The 16,702-nt window shown below is 40.0% G+C and overlaps 1 protein-coding gene and 2 long non-coding RNA genes across 3 annotated transcripts; 1 reads left to right on the top strand and 2 right to left on the bottom strand.

Moving 5' to 3' along the window:
- Positions 1–4,875: 4,875 nt before the first annotated feature.
- Positions 4,876–15,897, bottom strand: LOC112430287 (immunoglobulin kappa light chain-like). The gene is made up of 4 exons (XM_076879608.1): positions 15,834–15,897; positions 13,368–13,686; positions 11,835–11,902; positions 4,876–5,439 (listed from the first exon to the last, which is right to left on the bottom strand). The coding sequence occupies exons 1-4, from the start codon at positions 15,895–15,897 to the stop codon at positions 5,087–5,089; spliced, it is 804 nt and encodes a 267-aa protein (XP_076735723.1). The 3' UTR covers positions 4,876–5,086.
- LOC112430288 (uncharacterized) lies at positions 7,543–8,445 on the bottom strand. Its single transcript, XR_003021993.2, has 3 exons — positions 8,349–8,445; positions 8,214–8,270; positions 7,543–7,779 (listed from the first exon to the last, which is right to left on the bottom strand). It is a non-coding gene; the product is annotated as an uncharacterized LOC112430288 (long non-coding RNA).
- LOC143414794 (uncharacterized) lies at positions 10,492–11,403 on the top strand. Its single transcript, XR_013095471.1, has 3 exons — positions 10,492–10,636; positions 10,735–11,017; positions 11,150–11,403. It is a non-coding gene; the product is annotated as an uncharacterized LOC143414794 (long non-coding RNA).
- Positions 15,898–16,702: the final 805 nt, after the last annotated feature.

Here is a 16,702-nt window from a genome sequence, read left to right as displayed (position 1 = left end):
TCTGCGTTTGACTACTCCGCCTAGGCTGCACTGTCGAGAGCAGATCCACTGAGCGCTCAACACAGACAGCATCGTCAGAAGGAAGAGCGCAGGGCAAGCTAGCGAGACAGAAGTTAAGCTCTCCTTGCAACATGGACCTCCCCGACCCTCATTCAGATCTGGCGTTTGGAATTATTTTGGTTTTCATGTGACATATGACCCTGAAGGTAAGCGCGTCATGGACTAAAGTAAAACAGTATGTTGGATGTGCCATGCAATGCTCAATTACATGGGTGGGAACTAGTGTGTTAGCGCAGTTAGCTCGTTAACGTGTTGGCCGTCTAGCCCCATGCACGGGGCGATCGGCGGTAGCTCGTTAACGGAGATTTGCCGTGTTGTGGCGTTAAGGTTATTTCAACGAGATTAACCTGAAAGCACTAGTGGGAACACGACGAATATGACTGCACATTTACGCCGACATCATCCTAGTGCAAAGACAAGTGGAAGCAGAAAAAAAACAAGCAAGCATGCTACTAACTTTAGCCGAGTCATTTAGACAGCTGTTTAATATGCTGCTGAGAATATAGCCCAGAAGAAGCCTATAGTATACCTTTTATTTTGGAAAGAGCCATTTCTCTGTAATAAACTCTCTTTTCCAAAGATGAGTGATTCCTCAATCAGATACAGGGCTTGCAATATCGCTAGCCCGACGTCCCGGAGCTAGCGATTTTTTCAGTCGGGCTACCAAAATCTATCTCTGCCCTGCCCGTCGGGCTATTGTAGGAAGGAAAAATATATGTCAATGCTTTTGCATTCTTTCAGAAATGTAGCTGGGTAATTATGGCATGGGCATCGGTGAGCCACTGTCAATATGTGACATATTGAAGTCGCGTTTGAATTTGCGCTTGTTTTTTTGCTTTCACTTTGCAATCGCGCGAACTGTGTATAGAGAGCGACAGCACTGATCTGTGAGTGATGATAATTTGTGCACCAATTCCTCTGACATCGTCTTATTAATCGTTAGCTTACTATGCAAACATGACAAGTGAAATCTCCCGCAGCTTAAACATGTGAGAGGTTGATCGCGCAGAGAATCGCTGAGCTTATGTGAGTGCGTGTGTAAAAGCAGCAGGATTTATATTTGACTACGATGACCTTCACAGACAGATATATATTTTAGTTCTGCTGAGCCAAATAAGACAGGTCAGGGTGAAGAAGTGACAGCCAAAGAAAAGCTTACCACAAAACGGAGAAGTTATGACAAATCAGGCAAAAAGAAAGTGCAGCTTTATGGTTTCATGGACAAAAGAATTTCTGTGGCTGCAATATGACGAGCTAAATAACCAGGGCTGCACATAAGTGGTCCGCAGGTGAGCATTCGCTGTCAAAATAAAAAACACGCACAAGGGTTAGGGTTAAATTTAAAAACTGTACTTTTGAGTTAAAATATATATTTATAATTTTAATAAATGACAAATTAAAAAGGCATGAACATTTTTTTGTATCGAAAAAATATCGAACCGTGACACCAAAGTATCGAACCGAACCGAACCGTGAATTTTGTGTATCGTTGCACCCCTAATATATATGTATATATTGTACTATTCTTAGCTAGCGTATTGTCTGTCATGTTAATGTTGGTTTATAATGGAGCATTGTAAGCAAAAATAATTTCCCCAGGGATCAATAAAGTATTCTGATTCTCTCTCTCACCTGCTTGGGAATTAAAAAGTGTTGGCTACTGCTCATCGTGTCTGCAGACTTTGTTAATTAAATTTCCATGACATTATTCTGCAGTGACAAAGTGAGATATGTCAAAACAAAGGAGCAAAAACTGAAAAAGTGTCTTTTTACATTGTTGATTCAACATTGAATATAAAAGCTTCAGTGCTCTTCGGCACTGCTTCTCCAGTTTTTTAACTATTATGATATGATTAGGATTATGTCCCCTCATTCGGTATCAATGATGGTGATGGTACAGCAGGATAAAGGTGAGCTCTAACACATGTGTTCAAATTCACCCAACTTTCACATCCCCTCACTGAAGGGGTCAAGATTTTGTTAATTTGTTACCTGTCTATAAATTCTACAGGGTTCATGTGTGTCACATGCCAAATATGCTGTAAAAGCTCTTTTTAAACAACTCCTGTTGGAGTCAGATCATTTCCATAGAGAGGCACTTTGCATCAGCAGCACCATGCTCCAGTGCTCTGGGAGAGTTTATAGTCCTGAGAGTTGAACACTGGATGACTGACAGCTGTCCTTCATCACAACAGAAGCCACAGAAATCCTCCTCATCAAAAACATGACTTTGATCTGCGTCCTCATCTGGACTCTCCTCTGCTGCTGCTTCACAGGTAAAGTCCAGAGAATCAAACTCCTCTCCTCTATCAACATCTGTCCCTCTGAAATGAAGCCCACAAAACCATGAAGCTGCTTTATGTTTTTGTCTCTGTGTCCTCAGAGTCCAGAGGACAGATCACAGTGACTCAGCCTGGAGCAGTGAGCTCTGCTGTGGGAGGATCTGTGAGCATCAAGTGTAGGACCAGTCAGAATGTTTATGTTTGGAGCATCTATCATTATTTAGCCTGGTACCAACAGAAAGATGGAGACGTTCCCAAACTGCTCATTAAGCTTGCTCATGAGAGAATATCAGGGATTCCAGCTCGTTTTACAGGCAGTGGATCAAACTCTGACTTCACTCTGACCATCAGTGGAGTCCAGGCTGAAGATGCAGCAGTTTATTACTGTCAGAGTTATCACTATATCAACAGTCAGCGGGTGTTCACACAGTGAAAAACAGTCGTACAAAAACCTCCCTCAGTCAGACTGAACAGAAACTGAAGTGACTGCTGCAGCTGGAAGATACTGCAGAGACTGATACAGTTCACTGAGGACACACACACACACACACACACACACACACACACACACGCACACACACACACATTTGCTTCCAATCTAAAAATCGTTTCTTTTTCTCTTTTCCCTAAAAATTAAGTAAAAATCAGTCAACATGTTCAACAAGTCGAATAGTTATAGAGAAAACTCATCGTGACCTTTGACCTCCATTCCATACTAGAACCACCATAATATCATCTATGATTTGTTAAATTTTAACAGTTATCAGTAAAATAAGACCTTTATGTTAAAATATATGAAAATAAACTCAATAAATATCATACAGCTCGACATTAAAAATAAAGTTTAATTTAAATAATCTAAACATAAATTTGAGGCTCAAAAACAAACACTCTGTTTACACAGTGAAAAACTGTCGTACAAAAACCTCTCAGCTGAAGAGGAACTGATCTGAAGCAACAGCTGCAGAACAAACTAAAAGACTGGGAGGAACGATTACTTTAATATTTACTGTGGAATTTCATTTGTGTGCACTCACAGTTTAACATTCATAAAGTTATTGAATACGTTGTTAGTAACATGAAAAAAAAACTGAACACTGGCTCCAGATGTTCAACACATTAACATTATTTTTAGATGACTGATGTTCTCTGCAGCCCATCAGTCTGACTCATTCTTAGTTTCTACATTTATAACAATAAGTTCAGATGAAAAGACGTAGCTGGAAGGTCCACAAAGAAAAAAAATGTTGTTTTTGCTCATTAAAGATTTTTATATTAATCCAAGTTGTAAAATATAACAAGCTGTCATTAAAAATACAAATGCTGTTGTCAGTGTTTCTGCACTGATGAGCAGCTCTTTTCTATTTGTAAGCTGTTAAATATTAAACTGATCCTTCTGTGGAGCTCAGCTGCAGTCCTTCATCACACAAATCCAGAAAATCATTGTAGTCACATCACAACTAGTGTCTATAATATTCTAATATTCTGCTGATTAACAAATCAAGCAGGCTGTTATAACAGTGTTTGTAGGGGATGTGTTCAGTGAAGATTTAGCCTCATTTGGATATTTCCAGCACAAACGAATCACTGTTACTGTTGTAAAAACTTAAAGTTATTTAGTCAGTTTCCAAAGTATTAATGTAGACAGAACAAAGAACTAAAAAGTTTCTCTTTAAAATAATATCTTACTAATGCTTAAAAGTGTGACATTAATATAAAGTCCTACCTAAATCTGAAACCAATGAAAATAAGATGTGATCATCATCCTGACAGACCGTGGTCTTTGTCTTGTGTTAAGAGGTTTAGTGAAGTGAGTTTCTCTCATTTTGCTGTGAACACTAGAAGAGATTAACTTCTATATAAGCTGATTAAAGCAGACCTGTAGTCTCTCATCTGCCTGCATTCCTGTGTTTGTTCTGTTAGTCTGTTCTTAACATCATGTCCACTTCAAGCTCAATTCTGTCGTCATTATTTGAGTCCAGTTATTGTCTCGCCGCCTTCTGTGAGTTACTCAGCCTCTGTTTTGTGTGCTTTAACTCTCAGACTCCTGATCTCATCCTGACAATTAGAGATCCTCAGCTAAGTCTCCACCTGCTTCCTCTCTGCCACCACCAGCTTCTAGACTCTTCTCTGCTTTGTTGCCTCGTCAGAGTTTCACTGCCAAATAGTTCATTAATCAAACTTCAGTAAATCTTCACTTGAACTTGATTTAAATGATCTCTGTTTAATCATACAGATGACACCCTGCTCTTTAATTTTACTTATTAGGTTTTAGATCAGATTAAAATGTAGATCATGAAACAGCTTTGAGACTAGAAATTATGAAGAGCACACAGATAATCTATGGTTGACATGACCTCAACATCTTATAGAGAAATATTTAATATGTGGATTAAAAAATATATTTAACCATTTTCACTGCACATTACACTTGATGTGTCTGTTTACATTTTTATTTTGGTCTGGTTTAATAAATATTACAAAATCTTAATTTTTTAATGTGCATTTATTAAACTCACAGAGTCAAAGAACATGTTTTCTCGGTACGTTTTTATTCTTTTAAGAGTTTGAAATATCAGCTTTACAACAGACACAAAAGGATGAAACTAGAGGAGATTGTTGCTCTGATTGTTGTCATTATGAGATGAAAACATGACTGTTTGATGAGTTTATTTTTTAAATCTGCAAACGCAAAGAAACAAAGAGACAGAAGAAAATCAACATCAAAGACTCAGTGATTGACATCAGGACTGGGAACACTGGTCTCTCCTCAGTATCTCTGAGACCAGAGACTGGGAGCCCTGGGTGGCCTCACAGGTCACAGAGCCCACCTTCCCCCACTGGTCTGCAGTGAGCGTCAGGGTGCTGCTCCAGCTGTAGAGGCCGTCATTCTGCAGCACTCCAGGAGTCCTGCTCTCCTCCCCTCTGATGCTGCTGCTGCCACTGCTGTCGCTCGTCTTCCAGGACAGACTCCAGTCTGAGGGGAAGCCCTTGTTGGCCACACACATGAGCGTGGCCTTCCCCTGCTCCAGCTCCTTGTTGGAGGGACCCAGCACCTTCAGGGCGGGGCGGGTATCACCTAGGAAACACCAATCAGCTTAGAGGACAGGAACCACAATTTGAATTTCTCCGTTAAGAAGTTTCTGTCAGGTGTTTTTTCTGCTCCACCAGTCATTCACTCACACATTGTTTCACTTCCCTTTAAGAAACCTCTCATGCATATCAGCACAGAGAGAATCATCACACAGTTTGAGCTGAAATATGTTCAAACTACACTGGAAATAAAAGAAGCAGATGTGGAAACATTTACAGCAGAAGTTTGTCTTTAAAATGATTAGAAGTCTAAATCATGGATGACTGAAGAAATGAGTGGACACAAGCACAGAGCAGCTACTCATTCATATAGATTTGAAATGTTATTGAACAGCTCACATGATTTCAAACTAAATCTGAAACATCTGACACAATAAAAACATCAGAAAGCAAACTTTAACTCATCCAAACAGCAGCTGATGTGGTGGAAATTTACAAACTAATCATAAGAGGATGAAGTTTACTCTTGTCTACATATATTTTACTGTCCAAATCTGTCCAGGTTAAGTTAAGTTCAACCCCAAACCATTCTTCAAAAAATACTTATATTCAATAACATGTGAGCTGATAGATCCAAGTCCCTGTGTGAGTCAGTCAGATGATTTCCATAGAGAGGCACTTTGCATCAGCAGCACCATGCTCCAGTGCTCTGGGAGAGTTTATAGTCCTGAGAGTTGAACACTGGATGACTGACAGCTGTCCTTCATCACAACAGAAGCCACAGAAATCCTCCTCATCAAAAACATGACTTTGATCTGCGTCCTCATCTGGACTCTCCTCTGCTGCTGCTTCACAGGTAAAGTCCAGAGAATCAAACTCCTCTCCTCTATCAACATCTGTCCCTCTGAAATGAAGCCCACAAAACCATGAAGCTGCTTTATGTTTTTGTCTCTGTGTCCTCAGAGTCCAGAGGACAGATCACAGTGACTCAGCCTGGAGCAGTGAGCTCTGCTGTGGGAGGAACTGTGAGCATCAAGTGTCGGACCAGTCAGAATGTTCATTATTATTCCACCGTATCCAGCCGCCACCACTATTTAGCCTGGTACCAACAGAAAGATGGAGGAGTTCCTAAACGTCTCATTTACCTTGCTAGCAGTCGAGAATCAGGGGTTCCAGCTCGTTTTACAGGCAGTGGATCAAACTCTGACTTCACTCTGACCATCAGTGGAGTCCAGGCTGAAGATGCAGCAGTTTATTACTGTCAGAGTTTTCACTGGCTGAACAGTCAAGGTGTGTTGACACAGTGAAAAACAGTCGTACAAAAACCTCCCTCAGTCAGACTGAACAGAAAATGAACTGAGTGCTGCAGCTGGAAGATACTGCAGAGACTGATACAGTTCACTGAGGACACACACACACACACACACACACACAGGTCTATATGGTATGGAGGGACTATACTACGTCAATCCGCCCGGTGGTGGTTTAAGTGGACTACCCTTTTCAAAGGACTTAGAGCCAAGGGAGCGAGGTTAAAGTGTTCGAAAAAATCTGAAAAAAGTTTGGGTCACTTCAGACCTCATACACTCCCTATAGTAGTCTAGATACACTGATACACACCAACCAGACTCTATTGTGTTTTCTGGAGACATTGTCCACTTGACAACGATGTGTTTTATGAGGTCCAAAAAAAACAATATTGGGTCTTTAAAGGGACAATGATGTAATATTTAAATAGCTCATCATTACCATGAATACACATCTGACAGGACACAGGATTACTGGAACATCATTTTATTAGTGTTCTTGGATCTGAACATTAATTTTAACCATAAATAAAAAAGAAATCTATGGACAAAAATGCCCACGCTTCCCACAGAAATATAAAAATATAGAAAACAGAAAAATTAAAAACATTTAAAATGAACTTTAATAGTTTAAAGGTAAATATTAAGGGGAGAAAATATGCATTTATAATTTTTTATTCTAAATATAACCCGTCAAACAAAAACCTAAATAAATTAAATGTAAAAATTATGAAATACAAACTACTTCTGTATTTAACATGAACTTTTTTCTTTAAACAGAACATCAGTGTTAACAACAATTGGCAATCTGACCAAGATGTAAAACCACATCTGGCTAAACAGTTATTTTAGTTCATTTTTTTCCTGCCTTTTTGCAGTTAATCCTCTGTTTCTTACAAAATCTCTTATGTTTTGAACTGTTCTTCCTGCCAACACCGGATCTTCTACCAATTTGCAATGACTGCATTCATTTTTGGTGGCTAGTTTCCCTTCGTTTATGTGGTCTTTAAAATGCCTCATCACTGCAGCAACCTCAGCCTTGGACCACATGTTTTTGGGAGCTCTTCGGGAATTGTGGGATTGAGCAGCATTTTTCTCTGGAAGATATATAAAGTAGTAGTAGTTAAAACAAACAAAAAACCAAACAAAAAAAAAACAAAAAACATTTGCTTGCTAAAAGAATGGATGCTACCCTGTACTAACTTCTGAAATGTGTTGCTACCATCAATATCAAAACGAGCTAAAATTCTCTTTGAAAATTTATCAAATTTCTAAAATGAGACAACATTTAGTGTTCCGCTGTGAATAAAAGACTGAATAAAAAGTTGAATAAAAGTCTCTTGATGCATGCTCAATCATCCAGGTAAGTAAATCCCAAAACGTTGATTCTGTTAATCTGGACGTAGCGTTTTCAGTGGGAGAAACATTTTGTCACTCATCCAAGTGACTTTTTGCCACCACTCTGCAGTTTGCCATATGTTGCAAAGTGATGAAACAATAATAAGCTTAGAGAACCAACTGCACCCCTTACCTTCAGAGGGAGCAGCAGTCTCACTTGCTGCAGGCATTGTGAGTGGTCCTTCATCTGCTGATTACACAAATTGATTAAGTTTTAATATTTGTAACAAACATTTTATCCACAGAAACCAAGCTAGTGGTAACTTACCACAATCTACAGTGTCTTGGAGCTGCGCTGTGTTTGTGGAATCAGCTACTGCATGTACAGGCTCACTGGTGCCACACGCCGACATTGTGAGTGCTGTGTCATCATCATCTGATTCACTCTCACTGTCCTTTGTTTCAGCATCACTTAATGCAATTTCATCTGAGAAATTGTAGGGGAAAAAAACAAACACAAACACAACCCGCCCAAAAAACTCACATTAACAACGAGATATGACAAAAAACAGAGCAAATACTGGAAATTATAGTACATAGTTTTACTATTTAAGGCCTGCTGCTGGGTTGTTGCCCTCCTATGGCCTACTCCACATCCAGGTAGCACCTCCATGCTCTGGACACTACACTAACAGACACAGCAAACCTTCTTGCCACAGCTCACATTGATGTGCTACGCTAGATGAGCTGCACTACCTGAGCCACTTGTGTGGGTTGTAGACTGTCTCATGCTACCACTAAAATGAAATCACCGCCAGCATTCAAAAGTGACCATAACATCAGCCAGAATGAATAAGTGCTGAGAAGTGGTCTGTGGTCACCACCTGCAGAACCAGTCCTTTATTATGGTGAATTGACTATAATTTCCACTTGTTGTCTACTCTATTTGCAAAACAGCATGTGAAACTGGTTGTCAGTGTTACTTCCTAAGTGAACAGTTTGATATAACAGAAGTGTGACTGACTTGGAGTAACATCGCATTGTTTAAGTGTTCCCTTTATTATTTTGAGCAGTTTATGTTATGGAATGGGGAATTGAGGACAATCCCAAGTATACCATTTTTACAAGGTCCTGCACCAATGAGGTAATACTACATTTCTTTAATTAGACGTGACCACCCACTGATTAAAAAGGGAGCAGTGTTCATTTCAGCTAGTCTTAACTTGTTGAACTCCATTAATGCTTTTTACTATACACTGTACCTATTCACTAAATGTCTCACCTTTGCACTTATAGCCAAGCCACTTGAGGGAGGAAACCAGTCCCACACACTAAATGCACTTGTCCAAAGATGATATTGTTGTGCACACCAGACGATGATTGTGACACTGTTAGCAAAATATTGCAATATTTATTTGTTTTGGACAGTTGGAAAGGTGAGGTGTTTTCAATTCAGTTGCAGATATCAACTAATAAACTTCGTCCATGTAAATCACATCACACCCAGGTGACTGCCAAACACACACACACACACACACACACACACACACACACACACACACACACACACACACACACACACACACACACACACACACACACAGCATCCATAAAGAATGATGATAGATTAAATTATTAGTTCATTAAGTGGTACACTGGATTATATTTACCCTTTCAGGCTCTGGATGTTTCAGGTCCAGATCATTGTTTGGAAAGCTGTTTGGTTGCGGCTTTAGGCAGCTCACAGTCTTCTGAATCTGGCTGGTCTCAGTCTTCGTGTGTAACAGATAGAAAATGAAAATACAGTGCATTTTTGAAGCCGCTTTTGAAACATTACAGTTTTTTTCAGTCGCTAACAAGCGTTTGTCCAAACAGTTGTCACATTTGCAAAACTCTAAACACAATTAGCACAGCATCGGTCTGTTGTGGCCATACCATTCACACATTTCATGTCGTGTTCACCCAATATGCAGTCAGTGAACACATTTCCACAATGCTTACATTTTCTGAACAGACAAGCTATACCTCCCAACAAAACCATGGACTGTTTTTGTAGTATCTACGAATGTTAACACACAACATCCCACAATAGCAAAAACAATATTCCAAACCTTAGATACAGTATAAAAACCTCTGCTTCTGCAATGATATCAGTACAAAAACAATATCAATATCAAAAATATATCTCAGCTGATAATAAACAAACAATTGAATAATTGACACACAGCTGATTTATGTTGGGTAAATTGGGCCAACCACAGCTTCTTCCATTCTGGCTTAGACTCAGTGGGGTTTATAAGGCAAGACCTTGAGGAGTGATGTTTTTGGAAACAAACAAAAGACAAACACTGTAATGTCTGGTTGAGGAAGAGTAGGAGCAAGGGGCCCAGGGAGAAGAGAAGGCCCAAGGAGAGGGCAAGATAGAGGTGTAAGAATGCGTGGTGGTGGCATTCCAAAGGCTGCAAGAACAGTAGTCAGTGATGAAATTCGTGCCACTATCATTGACCATGTAATCAACCATGGTCTTTCACTAAGAGAGGCTGGTGAAAGAGTGCAGCCCAATTTGAGGCGGTCAACGGTTGCCTCCATTATACGCATCTTTCAACAAACCAACAGGTAAGTATTGCATTTTACACGGATTGTTTCTATTCTCACTTGACATGTCAATATGGTCATACAGTAATGCATATGTTGAATTTTTTGTCTTTCTAAAGAATGCAACGTCTTCCACCCTCTGGGGGAAGAGGAAAGCTCCTCAGTAATGATCAGGAGCTTGCCATTGTAGAAATGGTTACTGCAAATAATGCAATAAAACTGCGTGAAATTCAAACTAGAATTGTGGCGGACCATGAGATATTTGACAATATCGATAGAATCAGCCTCACAACCATTACGCGGACATTGTCCAAACACAGAGTGCGGATGAAGCAGCTCTACACTGTTCCCTTTGAGAGGAACAGTGAGAGGGTCAAGGAGCTACGACGACAATATGTCCAGGTATAGTGTATATTCAATCCAATGTCCAGTTCTATAAGCTTTGCACTTTGCAAGTAGGTAACCTACACAATACTAGGTTACAGTACAGTATGGTATACAGTACTAACACGACTTACATAAACTTTGTTTCAGAGAGTTATGGAATTGGAGGCCAACCAGGCCCCTCATGAATTCATATACATCGATGAGGCAGGATTCAATCTGGCCAAAAGGCGTCGACATGGACGAAATGTAATTGGAAAAAGGGCCACAGTTGATGTGCCAGGACAGAGAGGGGCAAACATTACCATGTGTGCAGCAATTGCAAATGCAGGATTACTCCTTCACAGATGTCAGGTTGGACCCTATAATACAGAGCGCTTGCTTGCCTTTCTCAATGATCTCCACCAGCGCCTGGTTCCATAGCAGGGTCAGGAGGGTGAAAACATGAGGACCTTTGTAATTACCTGGGACAATGTGGCTTTCCATCACTCGCAAGCAATACAGTTTTTTACAGTCGCTAACAAGCGTTTGTCCAAACAGTTGTCACATTTGCAAAACTCTAAACACAATTAGCACAGCATCGGTCTGTTGTGGCCATACCATTCACACATTTAGTGTCGTGTTCACCCAATATGCAGTCAGTGAACACATTTCCACAATGCTTACATTTTCTTAACAGACAAGCTATACCTCCCAGCAAAATCATGAACTGTTTTTGTAGTATCTACGAATGTTAACACACAACATCCCACAATAGCAAAAACAATATTCCAAACCTTAGATACAGTATAAAAACCTCTGCCCCTGCAATGATATGTCGGTGGATCCGACATACCAGGCGATTTCATCCCAGGTGCATCGACTTGGATAACATCAGATGTGATGTTGATGAAAACATGTGGCCTAACCCTGAAGATCGCAGAGATTAGATGCAAATTTTTTGCCTTTTTTTAGCCCACCTCCCCCTCCCCCCCCTTTTTATCTTGGCTTTTTGCTGTTGTTTTTTTGTTCAGAATGCTCTTGTGTGTTTCATGGATATTTTGTTCACTGTAAGCAATACTGTAAAACTTTCTCTGTCCTATCATACTGTGTTTCTACTGTACCTCCTGTGGTAAACAGTAAAGAAACAAAAACTTGTTTGCTTTTTACTGGAATGCTTTTGAATGTGAACATTACTGTACATGTGGACATACAGTTACCAACCAAGACATTTCTGGTGTCAAAATGGTGGATTGCATGTTTCGCATGCAAATACCTGTAAAACTGAAACATAAAAGTCCATGCAGTTTTTGTAATGTCAATAATAGCCAGTATTTTGAAACCTGGTGTACTTTGATTGACTGCATGTACCTTGTGAAGTGAAAACCAGTGTTATTCTTTGACAGACTTATTTCATTTTGAGTCAGATTTATAGTGTTTTTGTACAGTTAGTGTGTGCAGAGAAAGATGTGTTCTATTTTGAAATGAAGAGTTAGTATATATTTAACAAAATGTATTTTTGAGAAGGAAATTATCCATTTGGCCAATTGTGTTTTGTAGGTGTGAGTCTGTGTTAAGAGTTTAGAAAAAGTATCTGAAGTATGGGTAGGCGCTTGTTAGCGATTGAAAAAAACTGTAAATAGTTTCACAGTCTTTTGTAGATGCATAATTTTCCATCATGTTGGACTTTGTGCTGAAATTTAATGTTGGGTGTTGAAGAAGTAGAAAACATGGTGACAGATTATTGTAACCTGCATGTGACCCATGATGAGACCCGTCCTGGTTTTCTTCAAAGTCAGAATTGATAAAATAACCCAAAGAAAAACAAAACTTTCTTTATCAACATAGGAGACACTAAAAATGTCTCTTTCAGAACATCAGTGCAGTTTAAAAAGTGTAAATGTCAGAATAACTTATGTCACAACGATGAAGTTAAAGACTTGATGAACTAAACGTTAAATCTTCAGATCAAATCATGTGAAATATTTCTGTGACCAAGAATGTAGCTGAGCAATCTACATACATACATATATCAGTACTGCAGTTTACTAAAATATTCTCATTTAATAACTACTTCCCAGTTTGAATATTTACAGGAGAGTTTCTTCATCACAGATCTGACTCACAGTATCAACTGTTTTGTGTTTCACATGTTCTTCTGTGCGAGCTCGTCAGGATGGACACAAGTCTGATGTTTTGAGTCAAACCCACATTAACATTTAGGGTTAGACTGTGTGTGTGTGTGTGTGTGTGTGTGTGTGTGTGTGTGTGTGTGTGTGTGTGTGCGTGCGTGAACTGTATCAGTCTCTGCAGTATCTTCCAGCTGCAGCAGTCACTTCAGTTTCTGTTCAGTCTGACTGAGGGAGGTTTTTGTACGACTGTTTTTCACTGTGTGAACACAGCTTGACTGTTGATCTCATGATAACTCTGACAGTAATAAACTGCTGCATCTTCAGCCTGGACTCCACTGATGGTCAGAGTGAAGTCAGAGTTTGATCCACTGCCTGTAAAACGAGCTGGAATCCCTGATTGTCGATTGATAGCAGAGTAAATGAGCAGTTTAGGAACTCCTCCATCTTTCTGTTGGTACCAGGCTAAAGCGATGGAAAGAAAAACATCCTGACTGGTTGTACACTTGATGCTCACAGTTCCTCCCACAGCAGAGCTCACTGCTCCAGGCTGAGTCACTGTGATCTGTCCTCTGGACTCTGAGGACACAGAGACAAAAACATAAAGCAGCTTCATGGTTTTGTGGGCTTCATTTCAGAGGGACAGATGTTGATAGAGGAGAGGAGTTTGATTCTCTGGACTTTACCTGTGAAGCAGCAGCAGAGGAGAGTCCAGATGAGGACGCAGATCAAAGTCATGTTTTTGATGAGGAGGATTTCTGTGGCTTCTGTTGTGATGAAGGACAGCTGTCAGTCATCCAGTGTTCAACTCTCAGGACTATAAACTCTCCCAGAGCACTGGAGCATGGTGCTGCTGATGCAAAGTGCCTCTCTATGGAAATGACTGCAACAGGGAGTGGGATCGATCTGATGATGCTGTTGATGATGTTCACTGTAAATTATTTCAAAAAGAACATTTCTTCCTCCTTCTATGAAAAATTCAATTCTTTTTATCTTGATCTGGTGGTGAATCAACTGATTTTATTATTAGTTAGAAAGATATTTCAGATTTTGTATAATTATATTTTTGAGTGAATGTATGATTGTAACCTCGTGTCTTAGGTTACAATCATACATAGGTATGTTTTTAAATAGGACATTTTCTGCAATCCTCTTAAAAAAACATCTCAGCTGAAGGAGAAGACAAGAAAATATTTCAAGAGCAAACCTGAGCCCTACATTGTAATATAATACTAAGTGTTGACCAGTCTGGACTGTGCAGGGTGCCAGTTCAAGCTCAGTGGGTGCACAGACGACCACATGCCCCATGGGATTAGGGTATCGCTGTCATGGTACTGGGTCTGAGACCCAGTGTTTTGTGTATTTTAGTGCTATTTCGTTGTTTATTGTATTTTTTGGCCGTTTTCTCTGTTTTATTTTTGTTTTATTTTAATTTTGAGTCTTGTGTTCTTTGTTCGTTGTATTAGGTTCACTTCTCCTGTCCCGTCATTATGTTAATGTCAGTCAGCTGTTTCCCCATTTGTTCCCACTTCCCCATATCACCTCCTGTATACAATACAATGCAATACAATTTTATTTATATAGCACATTTAAAAAAACACAGGTATGCCAAAGTGCTTCACAGAACGAGTTAGAGCAATAATAAATACAAAACACAAAATACAAAATACAAATAAAATATACTAACAGGCGGGTGACATAACTAACCAATAATACACCAGGCGTAGTAGGCACAACCTGAAAGGCTGAAGGTTAAAACATTATAAATATTAATAAAGCGAAAAAGATAACTTACAGTACACCAAAAATGCAGGTTCTAGGAGGCGGGGAAAGCAAAGCTAAACAAATAAGTTTTTAATCGAGATTCAAAAGATTGAATTGAATCAGACGCCCGAATAGCTAGAGGGAGGTTATTCCAGAGGTAGGGTGCGTCAGCAGCGAATGCGCGGTCACCTCTGGTCTTGAGCCGAGATCTAGGTCGCACCAGGAGCATTTGGCCTGCTGATCTAAGCGCTCTCCCAGGGGTATAAAAGCTGAGAAGATTCCTAAGATAGCTGAGCGCAGTGTTACTTACGATTTTAAAAGTGAGCAATAAGATTTTAAAATCAATACAAAATTTAATAGGGAGCAAGTGCAGGTCGGAAAGAACTGGAGTAATAGAGTCAAACCTGCCAGTTCCAGTTAAAAGACGCGCAGCCGCATTTTGAACGAGCTGTAGTTTGTGAACAAGGGCAGAATGGAGACCAGTGTAAAGGGAATTACAGTAATCTAATCTTGATGTAACAAAGGCATGGATAAGTTTCTCCAGGTCTTTATGTGGTAAGTAGGGCTTGGCCTTAGAGATTAGACGTAGTTGATTGAAACTCGATTTAACTACAGAGGACACATGTTTGTCCAACTTGAAGGAACTGTCCAAGACAACACCCAGGTTCCTCACAGTGTCATAAAGGGAGTCAGCAAAGGGCCCAAAAATACCAATTAGTTCAGCCCGAGAGAAGGGAGCATCAAAGATTACAGTTTCTGTCTTCTTATCATTTAGAATGAGGGAATTGCTCAGTAGCCAGATTTTAACTTCATTCATACAATCGGAGAAATGTTGCAACGACAACATGACATCCTCAGCTAGTTCAAAATAGATTTGAATGTCATCCGCATAAAAGTGGAAATATTGTATTTATCAAAGATTCGGCCCAAGGGTAACAAGTATAAAGAGAACAGCATGGGACCCAGCACAGACCCCTGGGGGACACCAGAGGTAACAGGGGCAATGGAGGAGGCGTAGGTACTCATGGTGACAGAAAAGGACCTGTGTGTATTTGATTGATTAATGAAAACATTCTTGGCAAATGCTTTCGCTTTCGTCCGCCGTATGTATTTAAGTCGGTGTGTTTTCTGTATGTCTGTCATGGTCCTGAGTCTGACGACTCTGTGTTTTGTGTGTATTTATATGATTCTATGTTCTTTGTTTATTCTGTTATATCTTTTGTTAAGGTTTACCATTTGTTAGGGTTTTGTTCTGTGCCTGCCTGCTCCCACTTCTCCGTGTTGGTTAGCGCTTCAGGTTTGTTTTCTTAGTTTTTTCCAGTTTAGGTTTTCTTTAGTTTCCTCCACTCCTCTGCCGTTTCTGTTTGTACCTCCACCTTCTCTATAAAAACTCCCCTGCATCTCAGCTGCCTGCATCTTGGGTCCTCATTAAATTCCACACGGCTCATCCCACGAGCCCTGACAATGTCATTGTCTGTTATACCCACCACAATTGTCACCGTTGTCACAGTTCTCATAGTTTTTTCATAGTTTTCATTTTTGGTTCAGCCCTCAACCCAAATAAAGGCTCGTTTTTTTTGCTGAAACCTGCAACTCCTCTGTCATCATCTGCTTTTGGGTCCTGTATCAAAAAAGCACAGGCACACCCTGCCGTGACAGAACGATCTGACGCAAGATGGACCCAGTGGATGCTGTTCGTGAGGAGGGTGTCACCGTCTCTGGAACCTGTGAGCATACATTTCTGGCACCTCGGATGTGTGGACAAAGCTGGTGGGAGTAAACACCATGGAGGTGATTCTTCACGGCAATCCCGAACTGCTGGAGATCCCGT

Source organism: Maylandia zebra, linkage group LG22 (genome assembly GCF_041146795.1).
Source record: "Maylandia zebra isolate NMK-2024a linkage group LG22, Mzebra_GT3a, whole genome shotgun sequence".
NCBI classification, from domain to species: Eukaryota; Metazoa; Chordata; class Actinopteri; order Cichliformes; family Cichlidae; genus Maylandia; species Maylandia zebra.
The sequence above is the reverse complement of the archived record's forward strand: the minus strand, read 5'-3'. Positions and strand labels throughout refer to the sequence as shown.